Here is a 23,781-nt window from a genome sequence, read left to right on the forward strand (position 1 = left end):
CATTTTCTAAGAGATCTGATTGGTCAGGAGGCGGGGCTTTAGGACTCGCTAACATCCAAGCCAGAGAAAAACCTGGTCACAACCAGGTTAGCTGTGTAGCATTAGTTACCATAGTGATTAAGCTGCAGTGAGCTTTGTAGTCCAGCACACACTGATTAAATCCTGAAGTTAGCGTGATAAGAGTTCATCTAGATTTATAGTACACCCCCTTTGTGTGTTCTTTAATCATTTTGGGAATTGTTTTGAGTATTTTTACTTAAGTTTTCCTTCTAAATGGCAGGTTTAAAAAAAAAAATAAAATCTTAAAGCATTTTAATAACCTTTAGGTGATAAACTTTAATCAAACAGAAGCGTTTTGTTCATTGGACTAAAATGAGTTTTTGACGTAAAAGAAGCTTTTATTTATTCTTGTTAGAAAACATCAGACTTCGTATATCTGAAAGTGAAATAGTGGAGTTTATTAATAATAACACTAATAATTAAGGACAGGGCGTGAGGGCGGCCATCAGCAGCTCCATCTTGTAAACAAAGTTGCGTCCCTCCATGCGGTTCCACTGGACCTCCTTATACGGACCCCTGAGGTGGTTCCACTTTGAGTCCTGGATCACGTCGCTCTTTGGAACCTCTTTGGTCTGACTGCGAGGGAACTGGACCAGGACTTTACAACCGCTCTCAGGCCCGTTACGCACTGACGAGGAAACACACACACAATCAGTGATCTATCACACAAACAGCGTTTCAGTGTCACAGGCTGGTGTCGTGTGTGTTTATAAATAACTACCTCATTATTAGATATTGGAATTAAGTTTAAGTTAAGTTTGTCTTTCAGTTTTGTGTATACTGTCCTCTTGTGGGTTTTTTTTTACATGCGTTTGTGTAATTTTTCTTGTCAAATTGTATACTTTAATGTTTTTTTTGTTTGTCAGTCCAATTATGCATCTCTGTTTTTGTGGGGATTTTTTGTTCTCAATTTTTCGATCGGTTAGGTTGTTAGGTAGTTAAAGAGCCACATGTGGGAGGGGTTTGTGAATGTGTGGCGTTCCCACCTGAGATGGCGTACTCTCCGTTGGGGGAGGCCACGGTGACTGAGGAGGCGTTCCCGATGCTCTCCACTGGTCCCAGACCCACGTGGTTACTGAAGCTCAGCACGTGCCAACCCATGACTTTAGCGAGCTGCTGGACCGCATGGACCTGATGTTGAGACATCTGGAACAGAGGAGAGTCAGTACGTTTCTATAGATCTGTGCCATATAGACATATATTCAGCAACAACTTCTTCTGCAAAACACTTTGTATTTATTCATGTATTGTTTTCTATAAAACATGAAAAGTCTGAAGTCTAAAGCAGCATTTTGGTAAATTACTGATAAACTAAAAATAATAATGTAGAAATATAAAATATATATAAATTCAATACATTGATTGATGTAAAAAGAATTAAGTGTATATATATATATATAAAATACTTCTCTGCATCTGTCTGTCTACAGGACTCCACTTCCCACAATGCAATGCACTAAACACATTTCAATCTTTTACATCTTTGATTATTGATTAGGGGTGAATGGATACACTCAACCTTTGATTCAAATTGTGATATAAAAAAACTTAAAGGTTAATGATGCACTTTTAACTTTTAATTTGAATACATAGAAATCATATTTTGGAGAAAAAACTGATTAGTCAAATACTGATTTTTATTCTTTTATTTTTCTATTTTTTTAAACGAATACATTTTCTTCTTATAACCTTATAAACCGTTTGAACTCATAAACCAAAATAAACTGTATATCTGTTAATTTATCACCATGCAAAATTAAACAAAATGCACATATTTTGAAAACATAAAATTAAAATCTAAGACATGTTTTTAAATCAAATACAGTGAAAAAAACAGAGGTGACTTTATTTAAAGTGTGTGTTCTGTATTTCCTTGCAATATTTATACTCGCTGAGCGATAAATCAGATGTGTTTCTATTTGCGAGAGAGAGACGTACAAATGGGTTCTACATGCACGCACACGGACATAAATAATGTCTGGTTGAAACAAGTTTAGACTTAAAGTCTGATTAAAGCTCCTCCCTCCGCTGCTCTTGGTTCAGCCTAAACAAGTGTCACTAAAACAGTCCCAGCGCCCCCTATTGTTAAATCAGAGTATTGAACCACATACTGAGCTTTATCCATTTGATTTATTTACAGCAATTCTATCCATACATCCCTATTATTGATCGATGAGGCCGACACTGTGTTTATCTGATAAAAATGATTCCCTGGTTTCTGCTTTGGTACCTGTGAGAGGAGGAAGTCCTGCAGCTCCTGCTCCTGATGGGACAACGTGATGACACGTCCGTCTCTGTGAACGACCCTGATCTGTTCCACACCGATGTTCAGCTGCAGCTGGATGGACCTGAACACACACACGTTCAGAGCTTCACACAGACACACAGGCCCCGCCCACTTCTTCTCATGACTCACTTGCAGATCTGCTCGTATCCCTGGGAGGTGATGAGGACTTTGACGCTGGACTCGTAGACATCGTTGATGTTGGACCAGTGGGCCTGGATCTGAGGGTCCTCGATACGACTCGCTAAGCTGTCGATGGTCCGAGCCGTCCTGGAGCAACGAGGACACACGTTAGTCACATGGTAAAGATCAAAGCTTTTATTATGTAACGTACGTTCCTATTGGAGCAGGTGAACCTTCAACTGTGGATAATCATCACTTATGTTATAAATCCAAAGATAAATTTATTTTATGTGAAATTTGACATCCAGCCGTTAGCTACACATGCTAAAGCTAACATTAGGCCACATGTTTACAGTAAAAAACATGAAGAAAATGTGTGAGATTTAGTCATGAGGGTTTAGTTTGTGTCTAGCTGTGTTTCCATTATTTTTTCCAAAATAAAAGCATTTATCGTTCCCACAAAAAATAATTGCACTTTAAACATGTTTCCATTGAAGGTTACAAAATATCACTTATTTTTATTATTGTTTAATTAACTATTTGATGTTCATACTGCAATATTTTTCAAACTACATTTATATTTGATGAAGTGAGAGTATAAAAAATTCTCAAAATTTACAAAATCTTTTGGACAGTCCAGTTTCTCTTTTAATGGATCCAGTCTCTGGAACTCTCTGCCCACTGATTTAAAACTGCAGACTGACATGAACAGTTTTTACAGAGGTCTGAAACAATGGCTGAAGTCAAGTCAAAGCTGCTCACATGGTAACGCTTTATGAAATGTATCCTGATGTGTATTGTTTACCTTTTAAATAGTGTAATGTGTATTGTATTGCATTGTGTATTGTGAAATGTGTTGCCTCCTATGGACAGGTGTTGCAAATTAGCAGTTTTGCTATAACACTGAAAACGATGTATCTGGTTTGTCCAATGCAGTTGTTATGTCCATATCAAATAAACGAATAAATAAATAAATATAGAATACAGTTGGTGTTTTAATTTGAAAAGAAATAATAATCTAAAACAATTACAATCAGTATTTTTTTTTTATCAATTACGAGACATTTCAGGCGACCCCATTTGAATTCTGGGCGGCCCACATGGGACCCCAAGGTTGAAAAAGCCTGACGTAGTTGTTTAGAGAGGGACTCAATTTAGGGGTTTTTGTTAAATGCAGAGAAAAACAAGGGCTGATGGACTCCTTTATGAAGTCTTTACTATATATCCTTAGCGCTACATTAGCTAGCTAGCCTGTTCCAAATGCTAACAGGCTAACGTAGGTGTATCACCTGCTGCGTAGGAAGATGTGTTTGGCCTGTTTGATGATCTTCTCCAGCAGCCCCTCGCTCTGCTGCAGGCTGCAGATCTCAGCCTTATCGTAGGCCAGAGGCCCCGCCAGGCGTAGCCGCTTGTGGCCAAAGGGGGCGCTAGCGGGGTGGGGCATCACCACAGAGCTCAGCTGCTGCTTGTGAAACTGAAGTAAACAAACAAGTTATTATAATAGAAGGATCAGAATGAAAACAGAAAGGCGGAGCAGACTCGCCTCTCTGATCATTTGGTGCAGGTTATGTTCCAGAACGTAAAGATGGTCGTCAGGTTTGGGTTTATCTGGAGACGTACGGCTGGGTTTCTTCTCCCCAGTGGAATGACACAGAGAGATGGAAAGCTGCAGGCCTGAGATAGAGAATCAACCACTGATTTAATTTTTATTGATATCTTTATTTATACTTTTATCATTTTAACATTTAATTAAACTTTAGTCAAACAGTGCATTTTTAAAACTTTCTCCAAATCAGTGCATCACTAATAATAATTATACTATAAGGCATTTATTAAGTACTGCAGAACACCAGTAACTTCCACTGTTTTTATAAATGTGGCCTTATTAGTAGATCTATGTCTAATAAACACATTATTATGCACCATTAGGGCTGGGCCATTTTACCAAAAAAAATCTCTGATTTTTAAAGAAAAATTTGAGTTTTGATTTTTTTTAATGCACTTGAAAATGAGTGCAGACATCAGATATATTGCATAGAACAATCCCAAAATAAAAAGTCAATTATTCATTCAATAATTTCAACATTTAACCAGGTTTAAGCAAAAGTGCAACAGCAACTTCACAGTAGCTTAAATTTTCCGATTAAGAAATCATAACTACATATTTCATAACATAACATAAAAATATAATAAACTCTTCCCTTAGCATCTCAGCATAGTGTGAATAAAACATTAAACATGCCTGTGACACACATATAGCTACTCAAAGGGTAAACAAAGAGGGGGCGGGCTCATATCAGAACGCCAAAAAGTCTGAAAAAACTGTGGTGGGTAAAAAAAAAAAAATATATATATATATATTTTTTTTTTTTTCAAACTCGAATTTGCAAAATAAAAATCGTTTTTATCTACAAATGTGATTAATCGATTAAATCCATTTTTGCCCAGCCCTATATTCAGTTTATTGCCTTTAAAAATAGGACTACTTTACAGTTTTAGAGCCTGTGTTCCTCCATCTTGAAATCACATGATTGATGATGTCACAGGGCCCCATTGCCTGTAAACATCCTATTGTTTTCTAATAGAGTGAAACATTCAGCCTGATTTTAGATCATTTAGCAGCTTTTTCAGTCAGAACTACAACTTGTGCCGTTTTTATTTGCTCTAAAAAAAACAGGAAAAGTTAAAGATGCTGATAAGATATCCTTTATTCATCCCACAAAGGAGAAATCTGCAGTTTCAGCAGCAGAAAAATAAGAATATATATACACGTTCACAGTACAGACAGAAGTAATAAAACACAATACATACATATACAAAAACTATTTTAAAAAACTGTCACAACTGTTTTTATCCTCTTTCTGTAAACAAGAGGTTTACATCGACATCTTTAACTTTTTATGGTTGTTTAGAGCAACCAGAAGCTGCACAAGTTGTTATTGTGACTGAAAAAGTTGCTGAATGATCTAAAAATCTACTAAATGATCTAAAATCAGGCTGAATGTTTCACTCTAATAGAAAACAATGGGATGTTTACAGGCAGTGGGGCCCTGTGACATCATCAATCATGTGATTTCAAGATGGAGGAACACAGGCTCTAAAACTGTAAAGTAGTCCTATTTTTAAAGACAAACTGAATATGGTGAATAATAATGAGTTGGGTTAGGAAAAGATCTTGGATTTTAGGCCATACCGGTAAAAACAGTGAAGATCCCGTTAATAAACCTCTGTAAATGTGTTGGAGCGAATGCAGCCTCGTTGTTCTAAACAGAACCGACCTGGGAAAGGCTGTGAGATGATCTGATTCTTCACCACGATGTGAGGAATCTGAGATTTGATCTGTACGGCCTCCCTGGAGAGCTGAGCAAAGATCTCCTTACACAGCAGGACGTTCTGAGCCGCCTCCAGCTTCACGTGCCACGGCTGCGTTCCTGAGGAGAAGGTGGTGAGAGCAGCTCTGACAGACACAGACACACCCCCACTGACTGGATGGATGACTGACTGACTGGATGGATGGATGACTGACTGGATGGATGGATAGATGACTGACTGGATGGATGACTGACTGACTGGATGGATGGATGACTGTCTGGATGGATGGATGGATGACTGGATGGATGGATGACTGGCTGGATGGATGGATGACTGCTGGATGGATGGATGGATGGATGACTGATGGATGGATGACTGGCTGGATGGATGGATGGATGACTGACTGGATGGATGACTGATGGATGGATGACTGGCTGGATGGATGGATGGATGACTGGCTGGATGGATGGATGACTGGATAAATGGATGGATGACTGACTGGGTGGATGGATGACTGATGGATGGATGACTGGCTGGATGGATGGATAGATGGCTGGATGGATGGATGGATGGATGACTGGCTGGATGGATGGATGGATGACTGACTGGCTGGATGGATGGATGACTGACTGGATAAATGGATGGATGACTGGTGTGTGTCGGGACCTACCGACTTTGTTTTTCTGAGGTCTTCTGAACAGGCTGATGGTTCCCAGGTCACCGATGTCTGGAGCTTGTTTCTGGATGGAAACCTGAGGACCAACAGCAGTGAAAATTCATCCGTGCAACTTATTTTAGCTCTAATGATAAAACTATTCATTAATTATCGAACCCAACAAGTCATGTATCATCAATTTTTATTCAAAATGTACTGCAATATTAATGAAAGTGTAGTAACTTTTGGTTGGATATCAATTTGTTTTAAACAAAAGCAGTAAAACAAGTACAAATATAAAAAATAAATATAAAAAACATTAAACAGAGAGAAAAAGGAGAAATAATCTACAAGTACTGAAATATTAATATAAATATCTTTTCATTCTAATTAGGGCTGGGCTATCATTATATTTTTTTCTCAAAATACCAATGTATGATCATATTTGGAACTACAGCGATCTGTGGTCGGCAGGTTGGCCTTCCTGATGACATTAATTGATCTAAAATTGTTTTAAAAGATAATCAGTTCATTTAACCTGAAAAGATCTTGGTTGCACTTCATTTTTTGAAATGAATATTGTATTATTTTGATGTATAAAACCAATCAGAAGAGTCAAATAAACCTAATATGTATTTTCATATTGAAAATCTATTGAGTATTGAAAATGAGAGCAGGAAAGTTAACATCCTGTTAATTTAAACTGAAATGTTGGTTGGACTTTATTCAAATAAAATGTGAATTCATTTGCCATTAAATGTTGTTTACTTGTTTTTTTTTATGTCCATCATTAATTTATAGATGATTCACTTAAAACAAACAACAGGAATCTATGAAAGCTCACCTCTACTGTATCAGGGATTTACTTCACACTCACACATTATTATTTTGGATAAAAAAAAGTTACTGAGTCCATTTCAAATCACTGAATCATTTTGGATCGAATCCTTTTAAATTGACAAATATCATACATGAACTGAATTGGAAACAACAAATCTTGATTCAAATGGAATCGTTACAATGCATCGTTATTATAAACAGAACCAGTGGATCAGTTTCTTTCACCTTGATATACGCTGATCCTTCCAGATCACTGGGTATCTGGACGTTCAGAGGGCAGTAATCCTCTGGGGTCTTTTTATCCAGGTCAATGTCAGTGTTTTTAATCACCTCGAAGGTTCCGTGGTGAGGGAAGAGAGAACCTGGAGGAGTCAAACCCAAAAAGATATTAAAAAGCAGCCCTCATGTTATTAAACAGATGAGTTTCCCTCTATGTCTAACCTGCGCTGCGGTAGCTGAGGTCTCCCAGGATTTTGTCGCCCACTTTGCGAAGCTTCCACTGCGAGCGAAGCCGCAGCAGCTCTGAGTTGAAGTCACGCTGCCTCCGGTTCTCCTGGTTCTCCGCCACAGACTTGCTGAGCTTCTCGGCTCCTTTGAGGAGGAGCTGAGCTGCCGTGGCTAAAGATTTCTTCTTACTGATCAGCTGGAAAACCTGAGGAGTCTGAAGAGCACAGAGAACACGCTCAGTCAAACTACAACACGACAGGAAGTCAATACCTTTGAGCCATTTAACAATTTACGTGTCATCCATTGGCCACGATTTCTCACACGTTTCAATTCAACTTGAATATGAATTTATGTTTTTATGTGCACCTTATAAACGTTAGAAATTAGGAGAAATCAATTGGTTAAGTCCAAATTCCTTCTTTGTAGGATCAAATAAGATTGTCTTTATTGTAAAAAAGCAGAAGAAAAGCAAGAACATTAACCAGAACCAGGCAATAAATGACAAATATCAGTCCCTGCAGGATTTTACCTTTTCAATTTCATTGATTTTGTAACAAATTTTTATTCAATGTGAAAAAATGTGAGAAAAATTTAGTTCTTTAAAAAATTTGAGATTTAAAATGACTGCAGTCATGTGATAAAAGCATGGGAAAATTTCGATCTGCCAAATATTGTTGAGTTTGAACTGAATTAGCGAATTTAGATATCTACAACTGAATTATTTGGTAATTTAGAAAATAATGTTTTTTCTGTCTTCTTTAAGTTTCTCCCGCGGGCCAGATTGGATGGTCTAAAGGGCCAGATTTGGCCCCCGGGCCTTGAGTTAAACCGCTCTAGGATTGGTCTGTGTGAATGCACCCTTAAATACTCCATGTGCTCCTCCTGCTGCTGCTCTGAGGATTGTGTTTACCTTGGCAGCCGTTGGATCCTGGGACACCGGGTCGAGGGCCATGTACTTCTTCTCCTTGACCACGCTGAGCACGTCATAGAGGACGCACATCTCAGTCAGAGCGCTGCGCAGGTTGTTACGCACAGAGTCCCACGGCCACAGGGACGGCTGGAACTTCAGCGTGCCTGGAGAAGTTAAAATATTAAAACTATTGAGAAAAAAAAAAAAAAGCACAGACAAATTCAGGACTGAAAATGTCCTCCTCACCTTCCTCTTCCTCCGTCTCCTGCTTCCCCCACTCTCGATCTCTGGGTTCTCCTTCTGCTCCATCGTCCTCTGAGTCCGACCCTTGGCTGAAGTCGATCCGTTGAGCTAACTTAGCGAGGTTCTGTGACATGGACAGAGGCGGCACGTATGTCTCCGTCCCATCCAGAGACACTTCCTGCACCTGCTTCTCACAGGAAGACTCGATGCTGACCCTCACGGCTGGACCGCTAGACATGACGAGGCTGAGGGGACAAAGATTCACACCTTGGTCAATGATCAAGATAAAAGGTATTTAATCATTTTTTATTTCAGCCTGGCTTCAAACCCAACAACTAAAGTTAGCTACATTTCCAATACATGCATACAAAGACATTTTCATTGACCGGAGTGATACACTGATAGTCAGACATAACGTGCAGCTGTTTAATTGTAAAGATACGACTGCACAGTTAAAATGATTAGCTCCAGATACCATAGCATACCTTTAGATTTATTTAGGAAATCGATTTGTACCATTTCTCTGCCTCAAAGCCTTGTTTATTTAGACATGTTATTTTTTTAAAATTTAATTACATTTTTCCAACCATGCCTGTATTTGTCACCACATGTCGTGGAATATTTATGCGTGTAATCTTTTTACTTTTTGTACTTCGCATAATAAATTTGTAATAAATAAATGATAAGTGATCGACATATTTGTGTTCTGATTAATCGATTAATTAATGAATTGATATAATACTTGATTACCAAAATATTGGTCATTATATTATGGTTGATAACAGTGTTGTTAATGAGTAAAGCTTTGAGCCACTCATTCATTTGACAAAATAATAATAATTAAATGAATAAAACCAAGTTACTGTCATGGATCACTAAGACGTATTAACTAACAGTCTTTGACACAGTTCTACTTCATAATATTACCAACTAGTTCAAGTTTATTTGGTTTATTCTTCATGTTTGCGTCTAGCCTGCGTTAGCACAACGCTAGCCCTCATACATAACAATGGCCAGTAGAGCTAGAATAAAATGTGTAAATCACATTTGATGGAGTCAATCTTACCTCTTAAATCCAACGAAGGTCAGATAGAAATAGTTTTAATGTGAGTTTGTTGTAAAAGTGGTACAAAGTGGTTTATTCGCAGCACAAAGCAGCGCTGTAATGACTTAAGACGACATTTTTTCGCAGGCGGAACCATTTGTACGGACGGAGGATATGAAACTACATTCCTTAAAAATACGGAGACATTTTCTTTACGATATGTTGATTAAAATAGGCTTTAAAGTTTGTGCAGTGAATTACTTGAATAAAAAACAACATGTTTTATCCTAAATTGAGTAGAAATAATTTTAACTGTACACTGTTATATCATACCTACCCCTCTTTGGACTGAAAGTGGTTTAGTCCAAAGATTGTGTCGACATTGATAACTTGCCTTTCTCAAATACTCAAATTTATTGTTTCAAATAAGCATTTTTATTTTTGATGAAATAGGCCGAGGAAGATGTAAAATAAAAACAGATTTGACAAAAAAAGTTGAGGTTTTAAGGGTCGGTGCGCGCACAAAACACATGCCGCAGCGGGTAGTTCAAACAACCGGAAGTGACGTCCGACCAACAGTCCGTGTATTGTCCCTCGATTAGCTATCGATTTAGGAGACCAACAAAGGTTTGGACCGTTTAAAAGTTCATTTTCTGAACAATGTTATGTTTTATTAAACCTTGACATATGTCCTAAGCTGTCTTTAATGCCTTGGTGGGTGCTAACGCTTGCGCTAAATGGAAGCTAATCACCGCTAATCGGCGGAGCCTCAGTGGGAGATGTTCGCCGTTAAAACGCAATGAAATGAAGCAGGCGGTAAATAAACTGAGGCCGAGTCCTAACGAGGAGGCTCGGATCCTAAAGGAGGAGAGGGACCGGCGGAGGAAGCTGCGGTTACAGCAGGTAAAGCCTTGTTTTTATACCTTTTAATCAAAGACTGGATTTAATCAGAGCTGATGTAGTGAAAGCTGTGACCACAGGGGGCGACATTACACATATTTACATTCTTCCTCTCTACCTAGAGTATCTTTATTCATCCCGTAGTGGCGAAATTTACTGACATGACGGCTAAAAAAAAAGACAACACCTTCAGAAAAACCCAAAAGACAGATAGAATAAACAATACAGCACTGGAAACTATATAGAAATATAAATAGAAAAAAGGATGTAAAAGAATAAAGGATACAGATATATACATATTTACAGACAGGGGCAAGGAGAGAAAGATAAATATAAACCCAGGGTCCCCACGGTCATGACATTCCTGGAAAATTTATGGAATTTGAAAAACCGTTTTGTTTTGGAAAAGTTTAAGAAATATAGCCTATTTTATTTTAATGTTTAACATTTGTTAAGCACTTATCTCAAAGAGAAAAGTGCTGCATACCGGCAGCATCATTGAGAGGGAATCACGAGATCTCTCAATTTCACGCAAATTCCGTCACCGCCTCATTTATAAAACTGTGCGGAAGTAAGATCACAGCTAAAAACCAGGAAATACATAAACAAAACAAAAACAAAAAATCAGCGCTTCAGAACTGGAAATTTGGTAAAATATTTTGCAAACGTTTTGAAAAATCATTATGAAAAAAGTGTGGGAACCTTGAAAAGACATTCTATTTATTATTATGTATTAAATGTTGGGAAAAAAAACAAAACTACTTTTTGATTAACTGTCTCCAGGAAAAAATATAATTTTCATAAAAAGTAGGATTACTTTGCCAGTAGGATAAAACTAATGATAGTCACAAAATACTTTTTTTTCCTCTCATTTATTAACTAAAGTGAAAACAATTTTTTTTTTTAATCAGCTAAAGCAGAGTTTTAATGTGCTTTATAAATGAACTGTTTTTTTATTTTAATAAATCTGATTCAACATTTACTGAGTGATTAATCGATTACGAGAATAATTGCTAGTTGCTGCTCTAGTTCCTTTTGTCACAGCCATTTTAATTAAACCATATATTTATAGAAAGGATTTCATATGACGAGATTGACATAGTCAGAAGGTTTTTAGGTGGTTTGATGGTGATATTTCTTTATTGGCCGTGGCTACGGGTACGTTAAACGTATTTGTAGACTGCCACTCTTGATACGCAGTTTAGGTGATGTGATAGGTGCACCACGTGACTTCAAGTTCCTTGTAGCTCATATTTATTTTTAGCTACCCCACTAACTCTTTTATTTTAGCCCTAACTGTAACTCTATTCCTAACCCTGTCCTTAACCCTAACTGTTACTGTAACTCTAACCCTAACTGTATCTCTATCCCTAACCCTAAAATGTTTATTTTTTACGGATATGTATTTTTAAAGGTGGAATTTGCTATACCTATAGTCCCGGGGACTATGGCTATGTTTAACGTACCTCCAGGCACTTTCTTCTTTTTTACTGTCATATAAGGTTTGTTACGTTACAAAATGAGCTCTTTCTGCATATATTTGTATATATCAGTATTTTCATTGCTCTATTTTATGTTTTTTTTTTTTTAGTAATTGTAATTGTTTGTGTTGTGTGGTTGTCCAGGTGCGGCAGCAGCAGCGTCACATTGCTCAGCAGATCCTCAGAGAGGTGGCGCACAGACGACAGCATGAGCTGCAGCATCTGGAGCAGCAGCTCAGGCTGGACTGGGAGCACCAGCAGAGGGACAAACTGCACAGTCTGCAGACGCTGTACCAGCAGAGCCTCCAGCTGCTGGGCCAGAGCCACCGCAGCGCCAAAGAAAACGTATTACTTATTATTATTATTATTATGATGACAGGATTGACCTCTTGAATGATGCTGTTTGAGGCTTTTAGTATGACATAAAATACATGTGGGAATACACAAGAAAAATGATGCAGAGGCAGTCTATCAAAGGTTTCATTTATTCAGACAACTTTTTTCAGGAATTTTACTCAGGAAATCAATCCTGACATGTTTTGACAGTCTTCCTCAGAGGTATCTGCTGATTGAGATCAAAGTAAATTTTCTGAAAAAAGTTGTCTGAATAAATGAAACCGTAACATATTATTTAAAATTAACTTGTCTCAGGTCTTTGGAGAGAGCAGACGTGTTTTCATTCGCTCCGATAACACGACCTTGGCTACAGCTGGCTACAGCTGAGCGAAGCAAAGGTACTGAAAGAAAATAATGAAAGAAATGCTGAAGAGATAAAATTGTTGAACGCCAGGGTTGAACAGCTGGAACAAAAGGAAAGAGAGAAAGATGTCATCATCACAGGCCTAAAGATAAAACCCTGGAGTTACGCGAGTGACGAAGAAACAAAATCGATTGAACAACAGGTCATTGACTACCTGGAGTCGAAGGACATTGTCCTGAACCCTGACAACATCAACTCCTGCCATCTCCTGCCAAAGAAAAATGATAACAGGGCTGTAAAAATAACCTTCATGAATATGAAATTCAAAGGAGAACTACTGAAGCAAGGAAGAAAGCTGAAGGAAACGAAGGTTTTCATTAATGAAAGCCTGACAAAAAAAAAATGCAAGCATCGCATGGAAGGCACGCCAAATAAAAAAAGGAGGAAAGATTCTAAAGATGTGGACAAGGAACTGCAGGATTTACATCACACCACTGGGAGAAGAGAACGGAAAACCAATCCTCATCAAAACGATGGAAGACTTGCGAAAATACGAAGGATCCACCTAAACAACAACATTACTGATGGTAATCATGGATATGGACCCAGATCTGTATAAACACTGGAAACAAAACTCAGACTGTGATTATTTTACGGAGACTGAATTAAATGTGGAAACCAAGAGTAAAAAAGGTCTGTCATTTATTCATTTCAATTGCTAGGTGGTGGGGTGATTAAGGATTACATTAAATTTAAATTCAAAGTGTTTATTGTCATATGTGCAGTTAGAAACACGTTTTCCTGTACAATGAAATTACTACCTTGCTTATGAACTAAGATATGATAATGTGTTTATAAGTTAAATCTAACAGTGGAAAATACAACACTGCCAATAGAACTAAAAACAGCTGGATTAACCTTGATGTAGAGACAAAACAAGCTGCAAACTTGTGTGTCCAAAAGAGACATTCCCGAGTGGTGACATTATGGATGAAAAGGGAAAAACCTTCCAAACACCTTCGAAAGAGGAACTATTCTTGAACTGGAGGAATGCAAACAACGTCTGGCAGGGAACAAGGCCAACACGAACAACGATAGAGAGGAGGAGGAATAAAAAAAAAAAAATTAAAAAAAGACAACACTGACTACAGATGAGAATACACAAAAAAAAAGGACTGTTCAGAACAACTCAAGAATGTTTGACCAGAGAGACATGTAAACCCATGTAAATTTGCGATGGTAAAACAGGGGACGGGACCCAGATAAGCAAACTGCTTCTCTCGTCTCCTTTTTCAGCATGTACAAAAAAAAAAAAAAAAAATGTAAAAAAAAAAAAAAGTGAATGCAACCATGTCGGAAATAAACTGAATAAATAAAAAGTAACTTATGGGAATTAGTATAATTTAAAAAAATTGTATTTTATTACAGTCGATATAAGTCGACCTGATAACATAGCCCCGCCCCTTTACCCCCAGCGGAGCTACATGCTAAGCTAACTCAGAAAAATTTCTGGAAGGGATTTCAAGCAATATGAAACTGTAAAAAGACCAAGAAACATGCGGAGAAGACATTTTAGTTTATCTTTAACAGTTGAATGTCAACTCTGCTTTCATGGATTATTTATTTCTAGTTTAGTTATTTCACTTTGACTAGAGTCAAGCTTAAGAGTTTTTTGTGTGTGTGTGTGTATGAACAATGATAAATCCAATTTTGTCTTGTTATTCTTGTGAGTTAAAGGACATAAAAGTTTAAAATAATTTGCAATCGGGTTGGATGGAAAAAAATTTATTCATGCGTAATTGGTGAAATGTGTGGACAAACAAGCCTGGAATATTACAAACCAAATCAAACTATGACATTTAGATGTATTTAAGAGTGAGTTGTTTATGGTTTTATTCTTTACCTGAAGGAGCCTGACCTGGCAGCCATTGCTCAGAGGGCGGAGCAACATCATGTCATAGCAGAGCAGCGCCATCGAGAAGCCTTGAAGGAGCTCAAAGCTCAGAGGATCAGAGACAATGAGATGCAAAACCGGTGCTTGACACAACTAACAGCATATTTGCACATCTTTATTTCATTCATACTTACCCAATGTTGTGTTTTAATAGGTCCATTCATGCGAGGAAGAAAGCTCTACAGACTGAGAAGAAAAGATCTGCTAAAGTGTCCAGTCTCCCTCCGCCTCCTCCAAACCCTTTACAGGTAAAACTCACACACTGGACATTTGAATCAAACTGATGATCTCTTTATATTTTACAATGAATGTCTTTGTTAAAAGACATGTATGACACTCAAGGCCCGAGGGCCAAAATCCGGCCCTTTGGAACATCCAGTGTGTCCCGCTGAAGAAAGTAAAAATAACAGAGAAATCAGGGCTTCTCAACCTTGGGGTCGTGAGACACTGAAAGGGGGTCGCCAGATGCCTTCAAGAAACTAAGAATATTTTTTTCAACAATTTCAGCCCTTTTTTGCTTATTTTTACTCTTTTTCTCCAACTACACCAAACTTGCCATATTTTAACCTATATTCATCACTTTCTCTTTCCATATTTTTGCTCCTTTTAATGCATTTTTGCTACATTTCTCCCATTTCTGACACTTCTACATCACATTTCAAAGCCTTTTCTGCGTTTTTTTCAGCACTTATAAGTCCTTTTTACCACTTTTCACCTAATGTCACATATGTTGATCCAATATTACAATTTTTCACGCCCATTATTTTCCAGTTTCCAATATTGACACTTTGAACCATATTTACCACCTTTTCACCTCCAATTTTCCTTAAAGTATTCCAAAATATTTCCCTGAATTTAATTAAAATTTGTCCCAAAATCAAGGATACTTGGGTGAAACTCCTATAGATACCTGTCACTTATTACTTGAATATTGTAGGTGCTTTATATACGGTATTTACATATCGGGTATACATGGAAGTGCAAACTGTGTCACATTAATGTTGAAATGACTCATTTTCCCACCTAAAATCTGCAGCTGATTTGAGATTAAACTGGTCCGCATTTGGCACCTAAACTAAAATGAGTTTAACACCCCTGACGTAGAAGTAATATGTTTTAAAGTGTTAATATTTCACAACCTTTTTACCGTTCCCTGCTTTATTCTGACATTTTTTTGTTTAAAACAGGAAATCAGAATCCAAAAGCCCCCTGTGGTTCGAAGATCAGACGTCAACGCTTTTTCATCCACTCGTTACCACATGCCTGAGAGCACCGTGGAGAGAGAAGATGGCACTCAGCAGGTTTGTTCTCTCACACCTCTTTGTCTTTTCCACTTCTTCTTTTCTCCCTAAAAAGTGACCTGTAGAATCTACTTGATTACAGGTTGTACTCGATGTGTTTGAGTGGATTTCACCCAATGTTTTTAGTTCAAAACTACTTTAAGTACAACTTATTTCCAAAAAAAATTGTGTTAAATGGAATTTTTTTTAGTCACATTTGCCACTAATGTCTGCTTGTGTTCACATATAATGTTGAAGTTACTGAACAAAATCCCAGTTAAAACTGTAGCATCTTTTAGTCTGTACAATGGAATGATCTTCAGCCTTCACACGTGTGTTTGGTTATAATAAAGAACAGCTTTATGTAGTTTCATATTTTTACTGTAAGTATGGTGGAAAGGGTTTATAAGTGCTGAAAATGTCTTGAAAGTGAAAAAAAAATGTGCAGAAAAGACAGTGAAATGTGATGTAGAAGTGTCAGAAATGGGAGTAATGTAGCAAAAATACATTAAAAGGAGCAAAAATATGGCAAGAAAAAGTGATGAAAATAAGTTAAAATATGGAAAGTTTGGTGGAGTTGCAGAAAAAGGGTAAAAATAAGCAAAAATGAGCTCAAATTGTTAAGAAAATATTCGTAGTTTCTTGAAGGCATCTGGCGACCCTCTGCCAGTATCTCGCGAATAAAGAATAGGTTGTAGTATTTTAACTGGACTAATGTGTTCTGACCTCTTTGTTCTGGTTCAGACCTCAGCTGCAGCGTTCTGAACCAGCTGTAGATGTTTGATGAAGACCATTACCATAGTTCAGTCTGCTGGAGATAAAACCATGGACCAGTTTCTCCTGATCTTTCTGAGTCATTAAACCTTTCACTCTGGAGATGTTCTTTAGGTGGTAGAAGGCTAAAACTATAATTTAGCTTCTTTGTTTTTGCAGCCTGATGCGCACAAGGAGGCGGAGCTTGAGGCGAGGAGGCTTGACGATCTGCAGAAGGAGGAGAAGAGGAGGAGGAAGGAACAGCTGGAGAAGGCTCAGCTCAGGGGGAGGGAGGCTCTGAGGAGGGAACAGCTGGAGCAGGTTTGTCACTGACCTGAAGACCAGGTGGAGCGTACGAAAGTCACTCTGATGTTCTGATGATGGCCGACAGAAAATAAAGAAAAGATACACAGATCAGTCATAAACAAGACTAAATACTAGCTCAATAATTATGACCAGAGATTGGCACATTTACAATTTGAAACAATAGCCCCAACATTTACCCTTTGACCCTATCCAGCCAGTCTTGCTACATGTTAAGCTAACTCAAAAACATGGGACTGGGCACTGCTACAGAGTTTCTTCAGTCTCAGAGAAAAAACTGAAAAACCGAGATTTACCTCCTTGTTTCCTCGTCCCTCACCTGGAAAGACTGTAAGGAAGGATTCAACCCAGTCTCACTCTAAAATGTAGAATAACTACACTTTTCCACATACTTCCTACTAGGGATGTAATGATTCACTCAGCTCCCGATACGATTCGATTTACGATACTGGGTTCATGATACGATTCTCTCGTGATTTATTTTACAAAATGGGACTGTAGTCAAATGATGACTGAAAAATATTCCTTTATTTGTGTGTGTGTGTGTGCGTGTGCGTGTGCGTGTGCGTGTGCGTGTGCGTGTGCGTGTGCGTGCGCGTGCGCGTGTGTGTGTGTGTGAGAAGGTCAGGAAGGAATCTGACGCAGCAGCTCTGTGCATTGAGTTAAAATGCTTGATGACAAACGTCTGATTAATTTATTGTTCCGTTTCAGGACCGCGAGCGTCTGCTGGTGGAGCTGGAGCACATGCAGCAGAGCGACCTGCTGAGGAGGAGACAGCAAGTGTCGGCCATGCCTCCTCAGATCTTCCTTCCGCTCTACAAGAGACAGGAGACCAGGGACGACCAGCAGAGGGAGCTGGAGTTTGCCTTTGAGGACATGTACACCGGAGAGAGGAGTAAGGAGTAGCATGACTTTATTTTTCTGCAGTTCTGAACTAGAGTTGAGAACCTTTTGTTTCTGTTGCCAGGGGTCAAAGGTGACCTGGTGCTCCAGCTCGTCCCCGAGCCTCTTCCTGCTGCATCTACCTGCAGCCAGGACCAGGACCAGGAGCTGGATGTGACTCTGGATGATACGAGCTCACAACAGGAAGCTGAGCAGGAAACGTCTGCTGAAGGTAAGCTAAAACCATTCAGTTTTCTATCAAAGTGTCTGCTCCAGCATCTATTTTAATTAGGGGTGTGACAAGATCTCGTACCACGAGATCTCACGAGATTAAACTGGATGAGATTTCTCGTCGCGTTAAAAATGCCATGCGAGATTTTTTATGTTTTTATTTTGTCATTGTAGTTTTCTTAAAATCTCATCTCGTTCTCGTGGGCTTTGTGTATCGTTACACCCCTAATTTTAATGCTTTAATTTTGAACCTGTGTGTTTTTGTGTTCACATTTTGTCTTTTTTTAAATTAAACAAGACAGAAACAAGCCAAGTCATCCATATATTGCAGTGGTTCCCTACCTTTTTCTTGTTGTGACCCCATTTCTATTTTTTTTTAATCATTTTTGTTATATTGTGTAACAAATACAAAGTGACAATATGTGCCAGCTCAGATATTTTCAAACTGCTTTTTAATTTTATTTGAAGTAGATTTATTTTTGAGAAAGTAAAAGATTTGAAACAGTTGTTAGAGAATGTATACTGGTGTTTTAATTTGGAAAAAGAAACAATAAAAAAATAAATCTGAGTTTTCTGCCCCTATTATTGTCACTATTGTTTTGTACATCATTGTATTATTTTGTAAATATTCTATTCTATTTTATGTTATTGTTTTTTTCTTTTATACTATTTTTTTACCCTATTAATTCTTTAAGGACTTAACAGGGAACTTGGAGACATTAATTCATTCATGTACATGTTTATGCACATAAAGATGTAAAAATCCTTGAATTACAGTATGTGTTGGGTTTTTTTTAACTTTGCAAAATAGTATTTAAAATATATATATATATATATATATATATAAAAATTTAAATTTAATCATTAATATTTTTGCTATTTTATAATTAATAGATGTTTCAGGAAACCCCATTTTATTTCCAGGTGACCCCAAGGTTATTAAACACTAATATAGTGGAACAAACAATCCTTTTTAACTTGCTATTTATTAAAACGAATACTAAAGTAAATGTTGTGCTTTGTTCTTTTCTATTTAATAATAATACATCAATTTTATATAGCGCTTTTTTAGACACTCAAAGTCGCTTTACACAATTAAGGGATTATTCTTTCACTCCACACTTAGTGGTGGTAAGCTACTATTGTAGCCACAGCTGCCCTGGGGCAGACTGACGGAGGCGAGGCTGCCAAAGTGCGCCATCGGCCCCTCCCACCACTCACTCACACACTACATTCATACTAGGCAATATGGGTGAAGTGTCTTGCCCAGGGACACAATGACAGATACCACTGAGGTGACTGTCCCCCACTGTGGCCCCTGGAATTCTCAGTGGTCTCCATCATCTACTAACCAGGCCCAGACCTGCTTAGCTTCAGAGATCTAACGGGATCGGGCAATGACAGGCTGGTATGGACACATTTAATCGTATTGTTCTCTTGCAGTGGAATCTTCCAAACGTGCTCCACGTCGGGCCCTGAGGAAACTCCTGGATCGCATCAGGAGCCAAAGGAACTTGTTGACCGACCTCAGCTCCAACGTCCAGTCCTCTGAGTCACCAACCAGCTCAGATCAGATCCCAGAGCGAGAATCCACCATCGAGACTGGTTCTCTGGTCAGCGACAAGAAAGAGGCGCCTGATCTCCGTCCTCCATGTAAGACGGGAACGTTACAGATTAGAGAACTTTCACTGTTTTCCTCAGACATTTTTAGCATTAGTTCATTCTTCAATATTAAAAGTTCCAAATGCATGGTTGATATTGAGGATTTACTGTCCTGTTGTTGTTCTTGGGGTTTTTTTGTCGACAGTGGAGAACTTTCCTGCAACAGAAGCTCAACTTTCTGATGAACTCACCCACAGAATCCAGGACAAGCAGCGTAGGAAGGTCAGTGCTCAGTGTCAGACAAACTCAACTACTGTCATTCATTTATTCTCCTGCTTGGAGACACATTTGTTAAATGCAGAACATGCGAGTCAGGAGATCTCCAGGAAAAACAGGTTTTTAGTGCGAGCGCCAGGTGAGAAAATAAAAGATGGTTTCTTGGAGAGAGCACCTTACCTGTTGGGTGTATCTGTTTACCTGGTGATCATTATAACTAGTGACACGTTATAGCAGGAGTGACACTTTAACCCTCTCAGGACTGCTATAATGAGGTTTCGCCAGAATCTAAATTTGTTTTTTTGCTCATCTTCAAATACTTTATATTCCTAGAATCATTACAACCATAGCAAAAAGTTCACACACATAAATAAACCACACACAGTAGTTAAAGGTGTTAAAATTGTTATAAATGTTTTTTTCATCATATTTAGTAAATAAATACACGAAATACATTGATCCAAAAATATTTAACAAGACTTTTCTGAACACGTCAGCAGTGATTTCAACCAATTTTGTTTTTTGCTTTTTGAGATTTTATCATTTTTCACAGAGGTTTGATCACTACTGCTGAACCAAAACAAACTGTTGATAAATATTTAGTTCACAATTCTATATTCAATGATATCATTTCAACTATATCATTTCTATATACTTTTTATTTTATACATTGAACATTTTACAGATTGGAGGCACATAGCTGCATGTAAATTATCAATTTGCTTATTGAAGCAATATCTCTCACTGCACCTACACGCTACAATGACCCTTTGACGCTATTCACCTGTGGTGCGGCCGGTTGCTGGTTTTGCTCTGCACGTAGCTTTTATTAAATGACGGTCATAGCATGATTTTAAAATGTAAGATGGAGGCAAACGTCTGAGTTTTTCCTGTAGCAAAAATGAGCGTTCTAGCAGCTCTAGTTTCTATTTTACACTTATTTATGAGGAACGATGTGCACAGAGGGGAGGGGTTGGGCCGCCCGCGGGAGCTTCCTCTGTATTCTTTCCTTACTGTTGACCTCTGACCTCTGCTGTAGGACGAGGAGCTGGAGCGGGAGAAGCAGCAGCAGATATTGTTGCTGCAGGAGCTGGAGGAGCAGAAAACTGAGCTGGAGCATTTACTGTTCGAGGCTCAGCAGCAGAAAGAAGAGCTGACGGCTGCTGTCAACCAATCAGAGGAGCCCGTGGGCCAATCAGAGCACTCGGATGAAGAGCTCATCTCTGTCTCACAGCAGATACCCACAGACGTGAGATTAGCTTTGCTGCCGTGCTGAGAGATTTAAACACACATTTGTGATGGTTACACACGTTGTTTTTCCTCCTTTGTGCAGTTTGAACTTCCTGCAGATGAAGCCGAACACGTGAGGAGGATTAAAGAGTACCAGCAGCGTCTGTTGGAGCAAAACAGGTCCGTTAAAATATCATTTCTATTGGAAAAAGAGGAAAAAAGCCATACTATAACTACATTCATCACCTTCACCAATTTAACAAATAACTTTTTGGATTTAAAGTAATCTAAAACAAAAAAACTTTAGCTTTACTTCACAAAATTTGGCCGTTAAACATTTAAAAATTTTCTGGGGGTCTAAGACACCCACTCACTCCGGCTGCACTCACTCGCTCACCTTTGTAGTCAGGGTTGAGGTCAATTACAATTCTAATAGTGTAATTGATAATTAATTACAATTATGGCATAATTTTAAGAAATCTGTTGTCATAATCGTAATTAAATTGTAATTGAGTTCAGATCATTAACTTTGTAATTGTAATTGCCATGAAAATTCTATAAAAATTGTCAATTATAATTTAACTCAAAACTGGGGAACCATGTTACAGTTCTATGTTCAGTTTTACACATATGTAGTTAACAATTATTAAAATGTTTTATATCAAGCTTTCACACATTTTACCATTTAGAAAAAATATTAAAACCTATGTTTTCATTGATTATGAAGCCTAATAAGGTAACCAATAGATTGGAAATAAATTAAATGATAGGTATTAGTTTTTAGTGTATTTTACAGCTGATTTAGGGCCGTTAGCATAAGAGAAGCTAACACAAGAGTAAGGTTTACTTTTATTAGGGTATTTATTTCAGGCTCAGTAATTGTGATTAATTGTAATTGAACTTTATGAATTGGGAACATAATAATTGACTTTCTGAATAATAATAACAAAATTGTAATTTCATTGAAATTGGAATAAATGCTGGTAACTGCAATCATAAATGAATTGTAATTGGAGTAAATATTTTCAAGCTGTTAATGATGCTGAAAAACCTTCATTTTAAAATATAAACTGTTGGATAAATACTTCACTGAATGGATTAATCACTGTTGATCTGACATGAGTTGATGTTTGTGGTCTTCAGACTCCATCAGAGATCTGTGGAAGTGGCTCAACAGCGTTTGGACGCCTATCAGAGAGCTCTACAGATCAGATACAACCTGACGGCCTCGTCTCAGCCTCTTGATGCTCCTCCTTCAGTTCATATTCACCCGCAGCAGCAGCAGCACACACAGTCTGCAACGTATGAGCAGCCCACCCATCAGACTTTTCCTGGTGCTGACTTTGTGGAGTTTCCTGCTGGTTCTGCCTCTGAGAAATCAGGATCTTTGACGCAGAGAGAAAATACATCATTGTGGCTGACTGGCAGCCTTATGCAGAGAGTATCTCAGCATCTTCCAGAGCGACTGAGAGCCTCCACAGACGCCACAGACCGTCAGTCAGCCAAGCAGGACGTCAGTGAGAGCACAACAGAATTAAGATCCTCATCACATCTGCATTCTGGATCTGTGAGCTCCAAAGAAGAGGAGACCATGGAGAACCAGAGAAGAAAGCTGCAGCACGTTCAGAGACGAGTGTCTGAGCAGAGGGAAAGTGTCAGGCAGCAGGAGGCGGAGCATCAGCGAGAGCAGGAAGTGCACAAAGAGCAGATGAGGAGGCAGAAGGAAGCGCTGCAGGCTCTGATCCACATCAACCAGGAGGTGAGCACAACCTCACGCTCTCCACGTCTATTTAACGTTTACTTTTTTAATTTATATTCACCTTTCTGTTGCAGTTTGCATGAATCAAAACTATAGAATCGCAATAAACCAGAGTATCTTATGAAATCGTCCCAGCACTAGTGATCAAATTCTGATCAATCGGATTTATATCGAGCAATCACGCTCAGTTCCTGATGAACTATTAACTAACCACCCATAGCTGAAACCAAAAAAACACAACTTGATGTGGCTACAACTCTCAACCTTGGGGTTAGGACCCCATTTGTTGTCACGAGACACTGAAAGTTAGGTCACCAGATGCCTTTAAGAAACCAAGAATTTAACAATTTAAGCCGATTTGCAGACTGTAGACTTGAAGGACATTTTCCAAGGTATTCGGTAACATTTGTAGGTTGTGGAGAACTTTAAAAACTCTACAAGCAGCAGAAACTGAAACAGGATCCACGTCTTAATGTGTACGTTGTGACTT

The 23,781-nt window shown here is 38.3% G+C and overlaps 2 protein-coding genes across 2 annotated transcripts in view; one reads left to right on the forward strand and one right to left on the reverse strand.

Moving 5' to 3' along the window:
- Positions 1-437: 437 nt before the first annotated feature.
- Positions 438-10,069, reverse strand: med17 (mediator complex subunit 17). Its single transcript, XM_028465130.1, has 13 exons — positions 9,941-10,069; positions 8,878-9,119; positions 8,632-8,795; positions 7,716-7,935; positions 7,500-7,636; positions 6,450-6,531; positions 5,746-5,898; positions 4,011-4,141; positions 3,757-3,941; positions 2,477-2,614; positions 2,291-2,408; positions 1,047-1,206; positions 438-688 (listed from the first exon to the last, which is right to left on the reverse strand). The coding sequence occupies exons 2-13, from the start codon at positions 9,110-9,112 to the stop codon at positions 480-482; spliced, it is 1,932 nt and encodes a 643-aa protein (XP_028320931.1). The 5' UTR covers positions 9,113-9,119; positions 9,941-10,069; the 3' UTR covers positions 438-479.
- Positions 10,070-10,479: 410 nt separating this feature from the next.
- cep295 (centrosomal protein 295) overlaps positions 10,480-23,781 on the forward strand; it is a 28,213-nt gene continuing 14,911 nt past the window's right edge. The window contains exons 1-13 of the mRNA XM_028464936.1: positions 10,480-10,822; positions 12,445-12,645; positions 14,910-15,034; positions 15,109-15,202; positions 16,142-16,255; positions 17,168-17,308; positions 18,023-18,206; positions 18,279-18,425; positions 19,868-20,077; positions 20,232-20,308; positions 21,342-21,551; positions 21,636-21,712; positions 22,676-23,291. Of these exons, the coding sequence (XP_028320737.1) occupies positions 10,724-10,822; positions 12,445-12,645; positions 14,910-15,034; positions 15,109-15,202; positions 16,142-16,255; positions 17,168-17,308; positions 18,023-18,206; positions 18,279-18,425; positions 19,868-20,077; positions 20,232-20,308; positions 21,342-21,551; positions 21,636-21,712; positions 22,676-23,291 (2,295 nt within the window). The 5' untranslated portion in view covers positions 10,480-10,723. The remainder of the gene's footprint in view (positions 10,823-12,444; positions 12,646-14,909; positions 15,035-15,108; positions 15,203-16,141; positions 16,256-17,167; positions 17,309-18,022; positions 18,207-18,278; positions 18,426-19,867; positions 20,078-20,231; positions 20,309-21,341; positions 21,552-21,635; positions 21,713-22,675; positions 23,292-23,781) is intronic.

The sequence above is a fragment of the Gouania willdenowi genome, chromosome 13, assembly GCF_900634775.1.
Source record: "Gouania willdenowi chromosome 13, fGouWil2.1, whole genome shotgun sequence".
Classification (NCBI taxonomy): domain Eukaryota; kingdom Metazoa; phylum Chordata; class Actinopteri; order Blenniiformes; family Gobiesocidae; genus Gouania; species Gouania willdenowi.

Excerpts from the sequence above, each read along its gene's own strand:
- med17 (XM_028465130.1), bottom strand. The coding sequence starts at position 9,112 with ATGTCTAGCGGTCCAGCCGTGAGGGTCAGCATCGAGTCTTCCTGTGAG. Across the intron at positions 5,899-6,449 it reads ACCTCAGAAAAACAAAGTCG|GAACGCAGCCGTGGCACGTG; the intron begins GTAGGTCCCGAC and ends CCTTCTCCTCAG. Across the intron at positions 1,207-2,290 it reads AGGACTTCCTCCTCTCACAG|ATGTCTCAACATCAGGTCCA; the intron begins GTACCAAAGCAG and ends CCTCTGTTCCAG.